The 22,135-nt window shown below is 36.7% G+C and overlaps 2 protein-coding genes across 2 annotated transcripts; one reads left to right on the top strand and one right to left on the bottom strand.

Moving 5' to 3' along the window:
* The first annotated feature begins 6,893 nt into the window (after positions 1–6,893).
* Positions 6,894–14,401, top strand: cdk2 (cyclin dependent kinase 2). Its single transcript, XM_061727482.1, has 7 exons — positions 6,894–7,291; positions 11,680–11,757; positions 11,861–11,981; positions 12,600–12,770; positions 12,878–12,979; positions 13,078–13,281; positions 13,548–14,401. Exons 1-7 carry the CDS (start codon positions 7,176–7,178, stop codon positions 13,650–13,652), a joined length of 897 nt encoding a protein of 298 aa, XP_061583466.1. The 5' UTR covers positions 6,894–7,175; the 3' UTR covers positions 13,653–14,401.
* A 1,957-nt stretch (positions 14,402–16,358) lies between these two features.
* Positions 16,359–21,549, bottom strand: olfml3b (olfactomedin-like 3b). Its single transcript, XM_061727481.1, has 3 exons — positions 21,358–21,549; positions 20,227–20,512; positions 16,359–18,197 (listed from the first exon to the last, which is right to left on the bottom strand). The coding sequence occupies exons 1-3, from the start codon at positions 21,454–21,456 to the stop codon at positions 17,413–17,415; spliced, it is 1,170 nt and encodes a 389-aa protein (XP_061583465.1). The 5' UTR covers positions 21,457–21,549; the 3' UTR covers positions 16,359–17,412.
* Positions 21,550–22,135: the final 586 nt, after the last annotated feature.

Raw genomic sequence — 22,135 nt, 5'->3', positions numbered from 1 at the left:
ACCTCCTCACCCTCTTTAAGGCGGCCCTGGACGTGAATTACCATAAAATTTCCTTTCACCTCTGACATCATTGTGAGTCTGATGACTGGCACCACCCCCGTAAAGATTGACTTAAGTGCAATTTTACTGTTTTTGCTCAGTTTTCATTTCATTGTATTTTTTTAATTTACATTATTATCTCAAAAACATTGTCATTCTTTTCTTTTTAAATTCTCAATTGTTTCTGTCGTGTGAACTGGATATTCAATCTCATTGATGAGACACATTTAAATCACATTTTAACACCTTTTACTAATTCTGAATATCAGCATCATAGATGTAATATCTCCAGTCTGGAGCTCAGTCCGTTGAATGATATCTTATAGAAACAAATATGGATAAATGCATGTTAATAATTCATATGAAAACCTAGACAAAGAACTTCTTAAGTGCATTAATGAGAAATCGATGAATATTTTTTCCACACTGTAAATGAGAATGTTGGTCGTAATAGCTTCAACATGGTGAGATGGGAGTTCTGTGAGCAAAGCTCGAGTCATGCCTGAGTTTGAAATATGACCTTACGGCTAAAGTATGTGTGCATGGGCATCACAAGACATGAGTGTGGACACCCATTCAATAGCATCCTTTTATTTCCTCAGCCGCTCCTCCGTATCCTGCCGTTCACCTCGGGCTGCTGCAGCTCGGAGACACTGCAGCAGCGCAGACACACCCAAACTCACATCCGCCTTTGTGATTCAAACTTTCATTTAGACAATGAAAGAACCCAAAAAAATGTTTTATCAAGATTCTGAAACTCTTTCACACACTATGTCATAATGTTACTAACATGTAGCTTGTATCAGTTTCCATAATAATTTTCTTTTCCAGATCTTTGTTATTTTAAAATGTTTCTCAGTTTGGGGTAAAAAGCATCTGCGAGTCCAATTAAACACCACATATAAATATAATAATACAATGTCATGGATACATTAAAAATTATAATCATTATTTATCTTAGGTCTCAAAACTACAATCTATAAGACTGGAAAAGAGAAGCAATGTTTTAACCTATTTAGTTAAAGGCAGTAACAGATACATCATACATGGACCAATGCAATTAATTTAGCTTGAAGCACTGGCTCAAGTACTACATTTAAAAGGTTCATCAAATATATATATATATATATATATATATATATATATATATATATATATATATATATATATATATATATATATATATATATATATATATATATATATATATATATATATGTGTGGATTGCATTTGGTAATGACTTCACTGAAAAATGGTAACGTCTGGCGAGATGAAGAAACAGTCAAGCGAGGCCAGCAGCAACTTTGGGAGAAGGTTTTAGCTCTCTTATCGAGCAATACATTGATGAGCTGAGGAATATCAAAAGGCCTTGAGGACCATAAGAGATGATGGAAGATGAAGATTGAAAAAGATGATAGAAGATTTTGTTCCTTAATGAAGAAAACAAAAAACAAACGTGTTAAATCTCCAAGCAGGTGAAGGAAACTGTCACGGATGTGGTGACCTCCTTGGCTCCAGTGAAGAGCAGGCTTTGGAGGTGTAAAATCAAATAATTAAAGAATAGAAGCAAAAGGCAATCCTTACTAACAAAAGGGAAGAAAATAAACTTTCCTAAAACGCATTTTTACAACAGCGAAAAAAGAAAAATGCCTGCTTAGTTTACAAACATGGTGTAAGCAGTTGAATGAATGTCGTTGTTGTCAATAGACAATGTGAGTGCTTACAAAACTCACCGGAACACTGATCTTTCTGCTTTTATCAAATTGTTCCAAAGGGATACTAAAAAGCATCAGTTATTAATGTTATTAGTTTATTAGACACATTTATGCCTTTCATCACCACCTTTCTGCTGTAAATACATAAAATGCATAAAATGGTCTTTATCCAGTTAATCTATTCAATAAAGAGTGTCTTCAGTCCTGCTGTGTTGTACTTTATAACTTTATTTCTGATGTTGATGTCAGCAGATGATACGAAATACAGTCTGAGATATATTAAAGGTTAAAATTGCTCGAGACAGTATATATTAATAGGAGAATGTCAGTCAGATGAAGAGCTTCACTCTGAATAAAGAGTCAATCTAAGCTCTTGTATTGCAGTGACTGTGATGTTTTCTCATGCATGTGAGGCTGTTCAGCCTGCACTACATGTGACCCCTCATGTGCTCACAGCTGAGTTCGGGAGGAAACAAATCCTCCAAATAGTGCACCTGACTTAACATGCCACAAATACTCACCCCTTTAGCTTCTTTTCTCATTAGTCTCTGCTTGTATTATCAAAGCAATGGCAGTCCTGGGATGTACAGAATGAACATGGATGAAGCTGCTACTTGTCCCAGATACTGCAAGTGTTGCTGGAGTCTATGGAACAAACTCATCAAGTGGCCTGAAATGACTGAACAAATGAAATACAATTTTGAACTGATGACCTAAACTGAATCAATGAGGCTGTCTGGCCCAAACTACCGGGGCAAGCCGGTTCATGGCTAAAGCAACAGGCATTCAGTGTATTGACGTGATGTTGATTTACTCTTTCGGTCCTCATTTTACTTATTCGGTGCCAAAAATACTCGCAAAAACGACATAGGATGTTCAGAAACTATAGCTCTTCACTATATTTCAGGGGAGAACTCCAGTCCTCCTACAGTACTGAAAAAATATAAATAATGGGTCCTTCACATACACACCAGAGTTAGTCATGGTTATGTAAGTAAGTAAGTGAATAAAGTTTATTTATTTAACGATTAATTTATTGTATTCTTCTGTGCAATGACCTCAGGAAACATGACATAGAGTAAATTTCCATTATCATGTTCATGGCATCCAAGAGCTGAAGACAAGTTCAAGTTCAAGTTAACTTTATTATTACCTGTAGGTAGATTTGTTTTGCAATAGATGGAAGGCATCTCACACACAAACTTTACCGTCATTTATTTGACACAGGACAAAAACAATGAGACTAATGAACAGGTTTGCAACAGCACAAGACAGACATGGCAGGTACTCACAATGCTCAGTAACAGGATAAAAGTAGATGTTGACCACAGGGCAAAGAACAATGAATGAATAAAGAAAGTAAAAACCAAGGTCAGGTTTCTAATAAATAGAAATAAATAAGTTAAAAGCAGGATAGACCTCAGTAATAAATAAAAATCATTAAGATGTGTTTAAAAGAGAGACAGCAGCAGGGACGAAGCTGTTCCTATAGCGTGTGGTCCTAGTTCTGGGGACTTTAAATCTGCGTCCTGATAGCAGTAGCTGGAACTCACTCGCTAAGACTGAGCTTATAGTGTCTCTTGGAGACATTGAAGCTCCTGTGGCCTGTAATTTTCTACTTTTGAATTCAGGCAAAACTGGAGTGATTCATTTTGGCATTAAGAATCTCAGAAAAAAACTTTCCAACCCATTCACAGCAGTTTCTCTGCATACTATGTAATTGCCTTCCACTATTACTGTATAGGACAATGAAATCCTTTTTGACCAGGATGTATCTTTTAATTCACATATTGAGAGCAGCCTTTTTTCATTTCAACTGTCGCTGCATTCACCACATCTGAGGATAGACAACTGCAATACCCTTTTATCTGTGGTTAAAAGGATGCAAAATACTGCAGTTAGCTTTAAATAAAAGAATTCGGCCTAATTAAAGTCCTTAATGGACTAACTATTGGCGCTTTTGCATTAGTATCAGTTTAGCTCGGTTCTACCCGTTTTGCGCTTTCGCACTAGGGCTGAGACGAGTAGAGCCGCTCCAAGCCGGTACCTTTTTCTGTAACCATTTCAGTGAGGTTCTGAAAGCGGTCTGAGCAGGGACTATTTCTGACGTCACCACCTCCTCGCCACCGATTGGTCGGGGGGCGGGGACGTCACCACCCTCCACGCCTCTGATTGGTCGGGGGGCGGGGCCGGCAGACGTTTGAATCAGGAAGCGGGAGTCAGCCGATCCATGGAGTCAGCGCGAGGGGACTCGCGGCGATTTTATTATAAAGCGCAAAACGTCTGTTTGGTGATCCAACTCTGAGGTGCAGATGTTCATGAACCTGGTGGCTGTCGAGAAAAAATTAAAAAAGCGATGTAGACGGGCTGTTTTACTCTCAGCCGCTCCCGGCTCCAGCTGCTGTCTCATCAGCGCCGACATGAATAAAGCGGTTGCGCAATCGAGTAGGTCACAGCAGCTTCACCCAAACCTGCCCGCTTCTCCCCTGGCAGTGCGAAAACACATGTGTGGAACCGTGTAAAGCCGCGCCGAGCCGTGCCGGGCTGAACTGATACTAGTGGAAAAGTGCCATATGTCTGTGTTAGAGATTATATTACCCCTGTAATACTATGGTGGTTCCCAGAATTTCCAGGATGGGAGACATTACAGCTTTCAGTGCTTTCCTGTGGAAACACTTTCCGTGCGGACATGGCACACTCACTCGCTCTCATTTTTCATCTAAACTTAAAACCTCCATTATTAAAGAGCTAACTTTTACTCAACTCTTGTGTGCTTCATTTGTTTTTTATTACATTCTCTTATATTTGTCTTTTGTGTACTTTTGACACTATTGCTATCATTTTGGTTTTATTTGTGTTTTTCGGCTGCAGTTTGCAAATTGTTATCATAAGTGTTGTCATCCTTTTAACCTTTTACCTTTTGTTTGATCACTGTTTTCAAGTTCAGAAACCAACAATTGTTCCCTTGAGCTGCAAAGGAACACTCAAGGCACTTTATGAGGAGAGCATCTTCAGTGCCCAGAGACGTCATTTTACATATAAATCTCCCGGGTGGGGATGTATTGAGCCTCTGGGCTTTAATCATGTGCACTACTGGTATGAATGCTTTCTATGTCAGCAGACACAGAGTGTCCTCCACAGTATGCCCCCCGACCACCTACCCCCCCCACCCCCCCCGCACACATACGTATTTCAGACCAATATATTCAAAAATAACATAAGCCCAGCAGGAAACACTCACATGTTCCTAATATGTATTTCTAATAGCTTTCTTATTCTGGCCAATAGTTCTCTGTGGGATTTGACATTTTGCTGAAGATTTTCAGAGGTCAGGTGGTAGAAAAAGGGATCTTTTTGTGTCTTCATTGTCAACTTTCCCAGGGGGTGTGGTAACGTAGGAAAGAAATGACCCTAGTGTAAGATGAGATTTATTTTTGTGAAGTACTTTAAAGATAAAGTTACATAGGTTGAGATAATTTATGATTTAATTTACTGTCATCTCATTTACATTCATGTTTTGAGTCATTAATCATTCCAAGGTGTTATTTGATCCACTCTACCTTTAAGGCCTTTCATGATTACAGGTTGGGTGGAGAGATATGCGCGTTAGAGGAAGGTGTCCCCGTGCTGTTTCTTACCCACAGCCCTGGAATATATCAAGTAAGGCTGGTTTATCATTGAACCAAGAGAGAAACCTTACACTAGTTTGGACCTTTGAATTAGGTGCTCAGTTCATTTTTGCACAAAGATTCAGAAAAAAGTTGATTATGGCTTCCCACTTGAAAGAACACATACTACCAGAGCATATTGTATTAAATGACACAATACTGTTAATGTTCTTCACTTCTTCACCACTTTAAAAACCCCATATTGTACATTTCTGTTTATACATTTTATCTGTCCTAAGTCATCCTACGTCACTTTTTGTAAAGACTCATATCCGACAATTTAAAACCTCATATTGTACATTTCTGTTTATTTCTGTTTATACATTTTATTTTATTCTATCTCTTATTTTATCTCTATATATTTGTTTGTGTTAACAAACTTGGCAATAAACCCCTTTTCTGATTCTGATTTCTGATTCTGATTCTGATTCTGATTCTGATTCTGATTCGTGTTGTGAATTTTTTACCAGCAAAATGTAAAGTGTTGTCAAGATGTGTATGATTATCCACATCTACATAAATAACTTGTGTGAAAATTAATTGAATAGGATTTAATGAGGCACAATAACAGTCAAAGGTTTTGCAGGGTAGTTAGCCTTGCTTCCACTAGAGAGAGCTGGTGACTCTAGCGTTTCTCTTCACTAACAGGCATATAATTGACGTTTAACAGTTGTACTGGAGTCTGCCTCTCAACGTTGAAATCTGGAGCAGTCTCTAATGCTCCAAATTTTAATTGTTTTATTATTATTAACATTATTATTATTATTATTATTATTATTATTATCATTAATAATAATAAAAACAATAATAATAGTGTAATAATAGCGTAATAATAAATAATGAGATAAATACTTAGAATGAGATAAATATAAAAAAAATGTATAACAAAAAATTTTGAATTACAAGTAAATTAATAAGAAAACGTCTTGAAAGATATATTAACTTTACTTCAAATGATTTAATCACGTTTTTATGCACATTTTAGTTTAAAAATGTCCTTAAAATAACCTTTGTTGTTTGAAAAATGAATTCTAAGTTTAAATTTAATCTAAAAAAAATATTTAGTATAAAAAAATAAAAGTCATATTATCTGAGTAACATACAATAATTAAAAGTTCAGTAAAATAGAGAAGAAAGTAGGTAAATGTGTGTTTTTATTTTACAGAGCAGACTCCCCCTACGAGGACGTCAAGGATTTTACACGTCGTTATGTCACGTGACCAGAAAGGGGCTGTTTGGTGGTTTCTCTTTTACGTGCCGACACAACCAACTCCCTTTTCTCCACACACGTCCAGTTACACCAAAAACTAGAATTTTACCAAAACTCGGAGTAAAAATCATTAAAAAAAATCTCATAGACACAATACAATAAGGACATTGAAAATAAACAATGTATAAAAAAAGATCACAACACCGTTCAACCGGAGCGACCGGTGGGTCATGGAGAGTAAATCGAACGCCCCCGACACAACGCGGGAAACGCTGTTGTGTTGTTTCAGTGTTTCCATGGTGGACGAGCCGCCGCGCTGCCCCTAGTCTTTACCGGTCTGTTATCGCTGTTATTGCTATCATTGACCGTCTCCCGTGAGGTCCAGCCCGGGCTGAGAGGTTATATCCTCAACCAGAACCCCGTGTTCGGCTGTGGCGGGTCTGCACACTAAGTGACCCACACGGGAGTGGGTTTTATCAGCAGCGCCATCACAAAGAGCAGTCTCTCCGAGCAGCTTCACCCCCTAAACTCCTCCGTGAGAAATGGAGACATTTCAGAAGGTGGAGAAGATAGGAGAGGGCACGTATGGGGTGGTCTACAAAGCTAAGAACAAAGTGACCGGAGAAACTGTTGCTCTGAAGAAGATCCGGCTTGACACGTAAGTGGAGGTGAAATGTTGGCTGTCTGTCCACCATGAGTTCGTGTTGGAGCTTCGCTTAGGATGAAACTTTTGATATTTCACACACTTTTCGTGACCCTTTCATCAGGTAACACCCCAACAAGCACTGGAGGATAATGCAGCTTGATTTATACGGGAACATTACAGTGTTGTATAAGTAAAAGGAGAAACAAGGAGTTGACAGGAGAAACATCTGTAACATGACGTTTTCATACCAAGAACAACCTTTTAGACGTCTCTCTAGATTTCTTAAACAAAGTAAATTAATAACCGCGGTTGAATTGGTTTGATATTGGATATTGGATTTCAACACCCATAAAACTTGTGATACATACCCCTGATTTTGGTCATATTGCTTGTGATGTGTTCATGGTCATCTACTATATATCACAAGAGAGTAATTATTATAAAATCATATTATGGGCTGATTTAATGAGGTTTAATGAATTCAACACCCATGAAACTTGTGATACATAACACCAATTGTTTTCATTAAACCTCATTAAATCAGCCCATAATATGATTTTTTAATAATTACTGTTTTGTGATATAGTCTATATGACCATGAACACAGGTCAGTGTATCTTTTGGTCATTGGATTTTTCCATCATGAGTGGGAATCAAAAAACAAAAAACGATTGGTTTATATGATTTTCCTTTTAAAACAAAAAACAAATATTGAATTACACTGCATTTTTTCTTTTTTGTGTTAATATGATTTAACAAAGATTCAAAATACGCTTTTATTTTCGTTTTCTATTTTATAAAAGAAAAAAGAAATCACTAGTCAACAGGAACGAAAAAACAAACCAAAAACAACCGTTTATTCATATTCGTGCACCGGAAGCTGGCATTTACAACCGAGTGAACTTAGTTCTGGATATTTGACAGGCATTCCTGTGACAATTCTCTCCAGGGGAAGTTGTTCTGTACCACCCCGTCCCACTCGAGCCAGCCACTCTAGGCTACTATTCCCCCCCCCTGTGTTTTCTGCGGTGCATTCACACTATACGCGAGGCATGTATTTTACTCGTATTTACTGACATTACGCCCCCAGATGTAGCTACAGTTGTCATAGCAACAGTAAACACCAGGTCAAAGCAGCAACGGGACTGTGGTCATTTGTTGTGGGGATAATGGGCTGACGTCAGTTCTAGAGCTTGTTAAAAGATAGAAAAATGTTCTTTACCACAGGCTGCTGCATGTTAGCATCTCAATATCATGTGAAAGTTCACTCTTCTGATGGATTTGAACTACATGCATTTGCAGCTACAACAATGTCAAGACGGTCATTCATGATTTCCACTGCAGCCTCCATGTTTCTACCGGGAGAAGGGTCGTGAAAAGCACGGAAAAATAATTTAAAAAAATAAATAAATAGAATAGGCTACAATATGCCGACAGTCCATTATGCCGAAGGTCGTGCTATAATTGTTACAACGTTTGGGTAGGCTGTGACCTTCATCAGGTTAACTGTCAGACAGCAGAAGAGGACAGTTCACGTCACTCATTGTGTCATTCAATCTTCATTCATAAATTCTGGCTCAGGTCTGACACTGAGTGGCCTAAATAGTAAACGGTCACGCAGCGCGCATCAATTACCACTGGAAACAAGAAACACACACAGGAAAAACGCCGAGATAAATATCTATCCATACAAAATAAAGAACAACAGCAACAACAATAATAATACATCTATTAGACCAAAAGGTAAAATAAAATTAACTTAGGCTTTTTTACCCACAAAATGACAAGATGGTGATAAAATGAAAATAATAAACTCTATTGTCATAGAACTTTTCTAAGTTTGCAAGGCACTTCAAAAACGGATTTAAAAAAAAGCACAGATAAAAACAACACAGACAACGAAATATACAGGCCCTAATAGCTTATAAGATAATATAATAGGCTATATTAGGCTATGAATAATTTTATAAATGCACAACGACGTCTGAGTTAAGGAAGTCTGAGAGAGAGAGAGAGAGAGAGAGAGAGAGAGAGAGAGAGAGAGAGAGAGAGAGAGAGAGAGAGAATTAGCAGAGCCTACAGACGTTTAAAAGTCCAAACAAAAGTATTTACTCACAAGAAGTGATTGTAATCAATGACATAATTTAAAGTAGATTTTTACTAAATATGATAATACATCTAGGCCTATGCGTGGTCTAATGATCAGCTCTCAACGTAAGACTATATTAAATTCTCTGTGGATTAATGCTCCACCTGCATCAATTGGATCCTCGTCAAAATGACATGTCATGTTCGTAGCCTAATAGTAGTGAAAAGAAAAGTTGTAACACTGATTTTTTTTTTCTAATCAATGAAAGACGGCATAACTGCCTCAACTGCACACTGACAGAAAAGAGGAGGGAAGGAAAAACGCAGGTGTAATCCACAATTAGTGCACTGAAATGTCAGGAGACATACGCATCTGGATTAGCCTGTGTCATACAAATATGTGATTAGAATGCAGACAAAAGATCAAAACAAATATGAAACAGAAAAATAATGCAGTTTAATTAATCAAATAAAACATCAAAATTATTGTCCTCCATCTGTAACTTCCGGTGCACGAATATGAATAAACGGTTGTTTTTGGTTCGTTTTTTCGTTCCTGTTGACTATTGATTTCATTTTTCTTATATGAAATAGAAAACGAAAATAAAAGCGTATTTTGAATCTTTGTTAAATCATATAAACACAAAAAAAGAAAAAATGCAGTGTAATTCAATATTTGTTTTTTGTTTTAAAAGGAAAATCAAATAAACCAATCGTTTTTTGTTTTTTGATTCCCACTCATGATGGAAAAATCCAATGACCAAAAGATACACTGACCAACACATCACAAGTGGTTTGACCAAAATCAGTGGTATGTATCACAAGTTTTATGGCTGTTGAATTCATAATATCCAATATCCAATATCAAACCAATTCAACCGCGGTAAATGAATATGGTTAGATCTTGTGATTATGTTTCGCAATCCAGAAAAGGGAAGGAGTTTTTGAATTTTTATTTGAAAATGCCTTTTGTCATTGTAGGTAAACTGCAAGAGATTGTTTATACTTAGGAACATTTATTTTTGTTAATATATCTATGTAATTATACCTGTGTGTGCGTGTGTATATGTATGTACATAGTATATATGTAGTATGTATGTGTATGTATATATATATATATATATATATATATATATATATATATATATATATATATATATATATATATATATATACATATACATACACATTAGGGGTGACCATACGGGTAACTCACGATTTAAAACTGGTGATATGTGGCCCACGACAACGATAATATCACGTTACACGATATCTACGATATTCAATATATTGTAAGAAATTTCATCAAAGATATATTACGATATACGTGACTGAAAAAGAAAATACCCATAAAAAGGAAAACGTCTGTAGTTATGCATTTATTCAATGCCAAAACTTCATACAATGTACAAACAGTGCATTTGTATAGTGCCTATCTGCCTCCTAGGCTGGACAAATTAAAGTGAATTATGAATTATTAATAACATGTTTTATATAAACCAGGACATTGCACTGCTTGGTTTCTAATACTGAAAAGTTAGTAAGAAACTTATTTTGTATAGTGCCTCACTGCCTCCTAGTCTTGTAAATGTAAACACTGTACAGCTGGACAAATTGAAGTGCATGAACAATAGTGCGGTGACAACCGCCTAAATCCATTATGTGTGTTGTAATAAAATATCGATATTTGCCGTCAGTTTATCGATTATTTATTGCGACAGAGAGAGCGAAACAATATATTGCAATATCGATTTTTTTCCCCCACCACTAATATATATATATATATATATATATATATATATATATATATATATATATATATATATATTTTTTTTTTAAATTGCCTGTTTGCACCACATGAAGCAGAATCCTTGATGTGATCATCAGCTGAACAGCAGCTGGATTTACAGGACTGCAGATCCTTCACATCCATAGACATTTTAAAACCAGAGAGTCTTCAATAACAGGCATCTTCAGATTTTCTGCTGTATGCACACTAATATATCTCCTCACAAAGCTAAAGCCCTTTTCCAGTGCCTGTTCAAAGTAACACATTTTTTATTATTTATCTGAACTGGCTACTATTTGCCAAACAGACTTCAGCATCTCTGCTGAGCATCTTGAGATGTTTATCTCGACTGCTTGGCCGTCAAAGCTTTAACAGTCAAAAAAGAGTGATTGCTCTGGTTTTAAGAATACTGGAAAGATTAGTTTTAAACTCATCATCCAAGCTGGTCTAAATGACAATGTTGTTGAATGTGCTGATAAAACCTGCAGTAAATTAAGGTCCCTTGTTTGTGTATTTTACCCAGGGAAACAGAGGGGGTACCAAGCACAGCCATCCGAGAAATTTCACTTCTCAAAGAACTCAGTCACTCAAATATTGTCAAGTAAGTTCCTCGTGGTAAATCCTCATCTAAAGACTGTTTACAAGATTCTCATGTTGCTTGTCATCTCATGCTTTGAGCACATCTACTTGTTTTCGTGTTTTAGATTGCGGGATGTGATCCACACCGAGAACAAACTTTACCTTGTTTTTGAGTTCCTTCATCAGGATCTGAAGAAGTTCATGGACTCCTCTTCGGTCGCTGGTATCCCACTGCCTTTGGTTAAAGTAAGAAGCATCCTATATTTCCCCAATACCTTACTGAACTTCTCCACTCTCACACACCAGCCAGAGCACTGAAGTCGTCAAGTCAGTTGCTTTCAGACGTCCCGAAATCTAGACTCAAAACTAGAGGTGACCGAGCTTTTGCGGTGGCCGGCCCTAAGCTGTGGAATAGTTTGCCACTAAATGTTAGATCTGCTGAGACCCTAGTGGTTTTTAAGTCTTCTTTGAAAACTTATTTATTTTCTTTGGCTTTTAGTGTGTGACAAATTAGTTCCCCACATCTGTGAGTAGTGATTATGCACTTTGTGTCTGTTCTTTGTCGTCTATTCTCTATTTTCTATTTTTTATTACTATTTTATTAATCATTTTAGTATGTTAGTGATTTTATTGTTTCTACACTGTGTACTGTGTTTTTCTTTTGGTATTGTTTTATTTTGTTGTATGCTGTACAGCACTTTGGTCGACCTCGGCCTTTTTTAAATGTGCTTTATAAATAAAATTGACATTGACATTGACATATATTTGTCTTAAGATCTTCAAGAAGTTACAATTAATTGTTAAATTGGTCTTTGAGTTCCATCTGGATGAATGCTTATTTTATTTTATTACATTTTTTGGCAGAGTTATCTTTTCCAGTTGCTGCAAGGCCTGGCCTTCTGCCACTCTCACAGAGTTCTTCATCGAGACCTGAAGCCCCAGAACCTCCTCATCAATGACCAAGGTGAGATCAAGCTGGCTGACTTTGGCCTGGCAAGAGCCTTCGGAGTACCTGTCCGCACATACACGCATGAGGTAAGATGTAAACTGATACCTATTTAAATTTAAGCTTGTCCAGATGTTCTCTTTTATTTATTTGAGAAATTGTATTGATGTCGTCATAAATGTACTCCTGTCATCAGGTGGTAACCCTTTGGTACAGAGCACCAGAAATTCTCCTGGGATGCAAATACTACTCCACAGCTGTCGACATCTGGAGTCTGGGATGCATATTTGCTGAAATGGTAAAGCCCTTTGTGTCTTCTCTGAAAAGGTTAATTGGATAATTGATTATGTCTTGGTGTCTAACCGGTCTTTTTATTTTGTACCTCTCTGTTCATAGACCACCAGGAGGGCTTTATTCCCAGGTGACTCAGAAATAGATCAGTTATTCAGAATCTTCCGCACCTTGGGCACACCTGATGAGACCGTCTGGCCTGGAGTCACATCAATGCCCGACTACAAACCATCCTTCCCAAAGTGGGCACGGCAAGAATTATCCAAAGTGGTCCCTCTTCTTGATGAGGATGGCACAGAACTGCTTGGAGTAAGAACGTTTTTTGGATTTAAACTTGTGTTTACCATTTATTCATGGACTCTGACTTTGTTAGAAGGCAATCTCAAACTAGTACACATCTCTCAGAGAGGTTTGGCTAAAAAGGCATGGAAGAATCTCTCATGGTCCACTTGGGGGAGTGTAGTCTTTTCTCTGGGAAATGTTCTATTGAAAGGATTGAAAATGTACAATTTTTTTCTCTAAAACTGTATATTTTTGATGTTTTAAGTGAATGTCTTGGTTATTTTGTTTTGCAGGAGATGCTCCATTATGATCCCAACAAAAGGATTTCTGCAAAAAATGCACTTGTGCATCGATTCTTCAGAGACGTCACCAGACCTGTTCCTCACCTGAGACTCTGAATTGTGTCAAATATCGATTTGTTAAATGGTAGCAATATCTAAGCAACATGGAACAGCTTGTTTCACTTGTGGTCCATGCCTGGAAGGAGCAGAAAGCGTGAAACTTCTCAATATGTTGAATCCTCGAGTATTCAAAAGCAACCTTTGAAATGTTCAAGATTTTCCTGTTATTTCAGCTATAATTGTAATTGTAGTTCATATTGGTTAACTTTAATTTTAATACCATTATTTTGTGCATTTCCACACAATTTCTCTTTGTGATTCAGGATGTTGTGTGTAGAAGTTCATGTAAGATAGACATATTTAAATGGTATGTTGGCTTTATGATCTCCAAATTCAAGTAGTCAATTGTTTTTAAATGAATATGATTGAACAAACTTGTGGGAAAGTGCAAATAACAAATGGCATCCTTAGTAAAGCTGAGCACAGCTGAGAGAATGACGGAGTGACGTCCCTCCTGTTTGCAGCACAACGAACATCGTCAGCTGATGTAAAACAGCCAGTGCTAAAAGAAGTTTGATTTAAGATGTTTATTGAGCATTCACGGTTTTTGGATAACTCACCGGAGTGAGGTTCTCACCAAATAGACGTTCTGGTGTATAAATGTTGCATGTTATTCATATTTTACAGAAGTGAATTAGCTTCTGCATATTTCTTAGAGATTTTATCTAAACAGTTTTTATAGATATTGTTTACATGCAGTTTGAAGAAAATAAACATGTTTAAATAACTTGCTAGTTGTTTGAATACATTGTGAAGCTACCGTGAGTCATAATTTCTTATTTTGAAATGTTACCAAAGTTTTGGAGCCAAATCTGACAATGACGAATACAGCGAGAGTTGTAAATACTGGAGCCAGAGGCGACATCCCACTCAAGTTATCTTTACACTTTTGATCTGAACCTGCTCAAGCAGAAATGAAGAGGGTGTCATCTGATGTTAAGCTTTTGATGTACTGTATTTTTTATTTTATTAGTCTAAAAAAAACACTTTTCTAACCTATAACGATGGAGGTAACGATTGTTTCAGCATATGTGAAGTGGTGGCGACAGCAGTATGTTAGGTAATACAGTTGAACAGTTAAATAAGTATCTTCCACAACATCGATGACGTCAGCTAATACTAGGGTTGCCACCCGTCCCGTAAAATACGGAATTGTCCTTTATTTGAGAAAAAAATGTTGCGTCCCGTATTGAACTAATACAGGACACGATTTGTCCCGTATTTTCATTAATTTTTACACCATATTCTAGTTGAATTATTGAAATAAATTAACTTTTACACCATATTCTAGTTGAATTATTGAAATAAATTAACTTTTACACCATATTCTAGTTGAATTATTGAAATAAATTAACTTTTACACCATATTCTAGTTGAATTATTGAAATAAATTAACTTTTACACCATATTCTAGTTGAATTATTGAAATAAGTTAACTTTTACACCATATTCTAGTTGAATTATTGAAATAAATTAACTTTTACACCATATTCTAGTTGAATTATTGAAATAAATTAACTTTTACACCATATTCTAGTTGAATTATTGAAATAAATTAACTTTTACACCATATTCTAGTTGAATTATTGAAATAAATTAACTTTTACACCATATTCTAGTTGAATTATTGAAATAAATTAACTTTTACACCATATTCTAGTTGAATTATTGAAATAAGTTAACTTTTACACCATATTCTAGTTGAATTATTGAAATAAATTAAATTTTACACCATATTCTAGTTGAATTATTGAAATAAATTAACTTTTACACCATATTCTAGTTGAATTATTGAAATAAGTTAACTTTTACACCATATTCTAGTTGAATTATTGAAATAAGTTAACTTTTACACCATATTCTAGTTGAATTATTGAAATAAATTAACTTTTACACCATATTCTAGTTGAATTATTGAAATAAATGAACCTTTACACCATATTCTAGTTGAATTATTGAAATAAATTAACTTTTACACCATATTCTAGTTGAATTATTGAAATAAGTTAACTTTTACACCATATTCTAGTTGAATTATTGAAATAAATTAACTTTTACACCATATTCTAGTTGAATTATTGAAATAAATTAACTTTTACACCATATTCTAGTTGAATTATTGAAATAAATTAACTTTTACACCATATTCTAGTTGAATTATTGAAATAAATTAACTTTTACACCATATTCTAGTTGAATTATTGAAATAAGTTAACTTTTACACCATATTCTAGTTGAATTATTGAAATAAATTAACTTTTACACCATATTCTAGTTGAATTATTGAAATAAATTAACTTTTACACCATATTCTAGTTGAATTATTGAAATACATTAACTTTTTACAGCATATTCTAGTTGAATTATTGAAATAAATTAACTTTTACACCATATTCTTCACCTGTAGGCTATATTCTACATCTGGGCTGATGTGGACATACGTAGCATAGGAGGCTATCTCAGTTGCTATATGGTTGTCTGTCTCTACAGTCATGAAAGTTCAATGCTATTAAAGCATTTTAAACTTTAAATCAAAGCATTTTGTTTTTCATATAAAATAAACACATTTTTATTCAGTTTAGAAGTTTTAGGGCTTTTTTTTTTGGCTCCTGCGCTGCTGAAATCAGGTGTTCCTTATTTCTATTTCTGAAAGGTGGCAACCCTAGCTAATACAGATGTCACGCTTTCAAAGAAGAGGTTAAATAAAAATGGCTTTTTAATAAACAATTACATGAAATTGTGGGGGGCAAGCAAAGAAATACATGTGTTTCAAATAGTGGAGCTATAAGCAGATGATGTTTTTATTTAGTAAAAGACAGAAAGCGAAAATAACAGTGCTAGCCAGCTAGCTGATCCTTTTAGTCTTGCATGTAAAAAAAACAGGAACCAGAATACCGAAGATTTAAAACAAGTTTACAAAAATACTGACTACGCAAAACAAATCAACATTTATTTGTATTACTGTCTCCTAAATGTGCTGTTTCTTCTTGATGGTTTAATACAGGCTACACCGTCAAGGGTTTTGATGGGGCTGTGGTGGATGCTGTTACGGTACATTAAAGTCTAACAAAGTGATGCTCCAGGAATCATGAAAGTATTCAGATTCCTCAGGGAAACAAATATGGATAAGTTTTAGTTTAAGAAAGCCATAAGGATGTTTTGACAATGTATTCAGATGGCAAAACACAATGGAAAGTAAGAAATTGACAGTCTGATACTGAGTTTAAACTAAATTGTCAGGATGGTTGCAGATTTTGAAAATACTTGATTGAAAACAGACACTTGGAGCAGCAGAAAATAACATTCAAGCTTCCTCCCTAACAGGCTGAAGGCAAACGGATGTGCAGTGAAGTCTGATTTTAAATAACATTTCGGCAGCAATGGAAGCTGCGGTAGAAGTCACAAAATTCCTCTCAACACTTTCTGAAATACGTCTAACATTTCCATCTAAATGTGAGAAAGTAAACTAATCCATGCATTATTTAAAGTTCAGCACTTTTTCAGATTGTTTTCAATGTAAAGGACCATAGCAGTCTTTTTTGTCATTATTTGTTTATTAACTACAAACAACAATTCCTTAAATTAACAATACTCAGTATTCATGTATCATGTGATTTTCTATGATCTGAGAAATGTTTTATTATATTCAGTCTCTACTGATTAAAAAAATCATTGGAAATAAAAAAACAAACACATTTTTTATGTAGAGAAAGAACTAAAACTGTTCAAAAACTGGTCTGGGTTGGATTAGTACCGCTCAGATCTCGAGCTTCTTTTTCATGAGCAGCTTGTAGAGGATCTGGTAGCCATCATCCCAGGCGTAGAGCAGCTGCTCCTTTGGATTGTACTTCAGGCTCGAGTGAGAGCCGTAGCGTTTTGGAAAGTAAACCAGAGGTGCATCCTCACTGGTCACCATCTCATTTACATCGAACACACACTGCACTCTGGAGCGACCCGGCTGCTTGGTGTTGTACACAACGTACAGAGTACCGCAGATGACGAAGGCCGCCTCGGCGTTCTCTCTTGGACAGTTTGTGTCCCACATTTGCTCTATGTCCAGTGAGTTGGCGTCCATTTTAGCCAGAGAGATGTGCCTCTCATTCTGCTTTGTGGCATAAATGGCCCACAGGCCTTCCTCGTCCACGGCCAGGTCCATCACCGTCTCCGGGTTCAGGCTGTACACGGGAACGTGGTCTTGCACTGGAAACACTGCTCTGTCCGTCACCGAGTTATTTCTTGTGTCATATTTAACCACCATGACCTCCTCGGGCTGATCTATGTAATACACGTAGCCGTTGTACACCACATGTCCTGTTCCACTCCAGGTGGACGGCAGCTTCAAGGCAGTGGACTGAGACAAGCCCAAGGAGCGGGAAAACTCTTGCACGCTGGCAAACTCCTTTATGGTGTCCTCACTTGTGCCGTTGAAAATGTAGACCTTCCCAGAAGGCCTGCTGGTGTCTTTGGTCCACATCCCCTTCGGCCCTCCCACTCGCTTCAGGATCTTCATGGCTTTAATGCTGGAGATCATGTCGCTGCAATCTGCAAAGAAGGGGAACAATCCTTTTTTTTGTGATCAAATTTTTATTTCTTTTTTTCCTTTTTCTGAAAAAACAACATGGTGCAAAAAAAACACCAATACATAACAACAAAAAATTAATAGATAAATGTAATAACAAAAAAAAACCAACAACAAATACAAAACAAAAAAAAAAACAAAAAAAGTAATGCCCATATTATTAAGTATAACAATGCAAAATTAACATATAAATTAAGAGCAAAAATGAATAAATAAATAAATGAATGAAAATAAAATCATAACCCCAGACATTACCCACCCACCCCCTGGATCCTAGCAGCTTTAAATCACATCAATGTGTTTATAATATAACTTTTAACATGGTATACTTAGTTTTCCTTTATCACACTAAGGACATAAAAATTATGTATAATGAATAGTTCACTATATCAAAATCTAAACACGACAGAAACTAAATAATTCCTTTATTTCCAGGCTTATCAAATGCCTTCATACCTGCTGCTGCTTGTTTTTTTTTTGTAATTAATTATTTTATTTGTGTATGTAACATTTAGTAGTTGAAAACCGATAACCATAATAGTCTTTTTCCATACATAATATTTTGTATGACATAGATTAACAAAATAAAAGAAGGGGAACAATCCTGATGATGCTTTTTTTGGTTTCCCCCTTCCTTTAAGAGTGCTATTAAAATGTGTCAGAGATAGGCACGGGGGTTTCCACTAGCATTTAATAAGAGGTGTCTAAAGTGTACAAGTGTACTAATACCTGAACCCTATTATCAGTCTGGGTCCTCGAGAGCCAGGGTCCTGCATATTTCAGATTTTTCCCTGCTTTAAACACACGCTGATAAAAATGACTGTCATTAACAGACTTGTACAGACATTGAGGACAAACTGACGGTGATTCACTCATTTGAATCCGGTGTGTTGATGCCAGGAGACATCTAAAACATGCAGGACAGTGGCTCTCGAGGGCCAGGACTGCTGGAGTGTGTGTTGTACCGTATGTGTCGATCTCGGGCAGATATGACAAATACAGGGCAGACAGTGATTGTTTGAGTCTGAGTAGTCACTACTCATAAACAGCAGTTGTTTGAGTACAAGTATATAATAATGTTGTACATAATAATACCAAAACTCCTTTAAATTTGTACAATAATATAAATCAAGCTCCAGCAATGTTGTCATTGTAGATGTTACTGGTATTTCGTTTAATGACAAGTGTTGTCTGTGTTATTACTCCCCTATGTACTACATCAGTGTCTCCCAACCTGGGGTCCGGGCCCCCCCTGGGGGGGCGCGAAACTTTGTCTGCTTTGAAATTATGCAGTTGTAAAAATTATATTTGCGAATGAGTCATTCATAAGACATTGTTAGGAAATCTATCTAGGAAATTTATGAATGTCTTGAATATTTTTTGTGTTTTTTATACACTGGTGACAAAAACATGTGTTTGTCACCAGTGTATTCCTGCAGGAAATGATTTCATTCCTTATTATTATATCATTACTCAACATTTAATCTACTCCGACAGGTTGTTAAAGGAAAAATGTAAAAAATTTTGGTCTCATATTAAAAGAGACATTTTTCAGAAATATTGTTATGTCCTTTTATGCCCTTTTGTGCGTATTTTATACATTGGTGACATTGGAGAAAAACAAAGTCATATGTATACAGAGTAAACCAAAGAGAAATGTATCAAAAAAACATAATTAATGTTCATTTTTTCAATTAAAGACTATTTTGGTGCTAGTACGTACGGGTCGGGGGGCCTGGCTGGTCTTAGACACAAGTAGGGGGGGAACAAGGAAAAAAGGTTGGGAACCACTGTACTACATAACCTACAGCAACCCCCAGAGGCAGCAGGAAGGGGTGTTGATTGTATTTTTGATTGTTATTTTATTTTGTATGTAAAGCACCATGTGTTGCATTTATATTGCATGATTTGGTGCTATATAAATAAATAAAGTTTGAAGTTTGAAGTTTGATGTATTGTTGATGGGTCACAGAAAGTGGCATCACATCTCACCTGTGAGTTTGAGATATTTGGACTGCTGCTTCTCCTTCACCAGAGTCACCTGCTGCTCTATCAGCTTGTCGTCCACATCCACACATGGCTGAGCCCCGTTCTGCGTCTCTAGGTAGTCCAGTTCCCGCTCGACCCGGTCCACCCTCGTCCCCACCGTGTCCAGGTTCATCCTCAGACTTTCTTTTTCTTTATCCAGATTCTCCAGGTGCGAGACCATCTGTTTCTTCAGCTCCCGCAGCTCTGAGGCGTAGCGGGCGGTCTGTTCGTGCCACAGAGAGATCCTGTCCTGTTTTTAACGACAGATAACGAGTTAAATCACAGTCTGAACATGTTTGCATTTCAGTGTAGATGCCATAGACGTGTGTATTTTACACAGGAACCGTAAACAGATTTCTAGAAAGCACACAAGGCCACCATTTTTCTCTTGTATTCAGACTTGGTAAATACACTGCTGCAGAGGCCACAATAACGGGACTTCAAACAACCAGGTTGGGCCCATACGTGGCAAGCATCCACCCTGCTCAAATGTGTTTCAGGAAATGTGTTTTTTCTGCTCTGCTTGGTGGCTGACCCTGAGCTCAGCTGTGGAGGAAAGAACTGAGGAGAGATCTCCTCTGCAGGTGGCCAGTAAACATGTGATATGAGCTCACAGAGCAAAGCAGAGAGTAAAGGTTGGGGGTACGTTACATTGAGAGGAGCTGTGTAAAAGAAAAGAAAAACATCTTTGTTTGAGAAATAAAAAGTGCTATGTGAATGAGAAGATTTCTATGACAAGCTGTTACTTGAATTTAGTTTGTGCCTGCCAGATATTTCTGTACCAGCAGGGGGGTTATACTTTATCCATGACAGAAAATAATGACAGCATAAACTCTGGACAGTTTTTAAAGTGCATTTTTTTTATATAGTATAATCACAATTTAGAGCTGTTTTTTGTTTTGATTTTGATTTTTTTAAATCTCACTGTGCTTCATATCTACGTGCTTCATAAGTGTAAAAGAGAGCATTATTAATGCTTTTTCCTCAGGATGTGCTCACATCTGCAATCCATTGCCTCTGCCATGTCCCTGAAAGTTTCCTCTCAGGGGGGAATCTGGAGCACAGGGCTCAACGCGGAGGTAAAGCGAGTCTTACCTCAATAGTAAGCAGCCTCCTCTCCAAGTAGTCAATAAGTGCTTGGTGCTGAGCGGTGGCAAAGCAGGCCAAAGTAACCAAGACAACCAGCCCTCTCATTTTGTGCCAGCTCAGTCACTTTAGGTTCCCTCTGAAATCCTGACTGGACAGCTGAAGTTCTGACTGAAGTGAGATTGTAAGGAGTGCAGGAGCCAGTATATTCCCAGAAGTGGGCTGGAATGTTTTACTAAGCCATCTGGGAGGAGCCAGAACCATCTGGTAGAGATGGAGCCACAAGACTATGATTCGTACTGTATTTCTGGTTAAAGTTTTACCTGGTTAACAAATTTAAAAGGGAATATGGGCGTAGGATACAATTTTGAAAATGTGTTCTGGCATTAAACCCTTCTTTTCTTTAAAGATCAGGATAATAATGAGGCAGAGTTTGCAAGTTAAGTAACTAAAGGAAGAGAGGAGTGAGTTGGAGTCAGGAGTCAGTGGGCTGTGCTCCTGCTCACTGGAGAAGAAATCAGTGGGTGGGAATTAGACTCAGAATGAAAATGAGCACACTTTTTTTTAACCTCTTGAACAAGGCAGCTTTGGGAACACTTATTTTTTTATTATTATTAAAGGACATTTAAAGCCTTGGACCAAAGGATATCTTTTTTAAACTTCCACCTGCAAAATATAATTTCAGAAAAGAACCACTCTGCAGATGTCAGGTCAAACTGCACAAACTGTCTTTGGTCTAGGTTTGAAGATTTGTGATTCACTGAATGGTCGAAATTTGCAGAGTTCA

The sequence above is a fragment of the Cololabis saira genome, chromosome 8 (assembly GCF_033807715.1).
Source record: "Cololabis saira isolate AMF1-May2022 chromosome 8, fColSai1.1, whole genome shotgun sequence".
In the NCBI taxonomy this organism is placed as follows: domain Eukaryota; kingdom Metazoa; phylum Chordata; class Actinopteri; order Beloniformes; family Belonidae; genus Cololabis; species Cololabis saira.
This window is presented reverse-complemented; position numbering and strand designations above follow the sequence as displayed.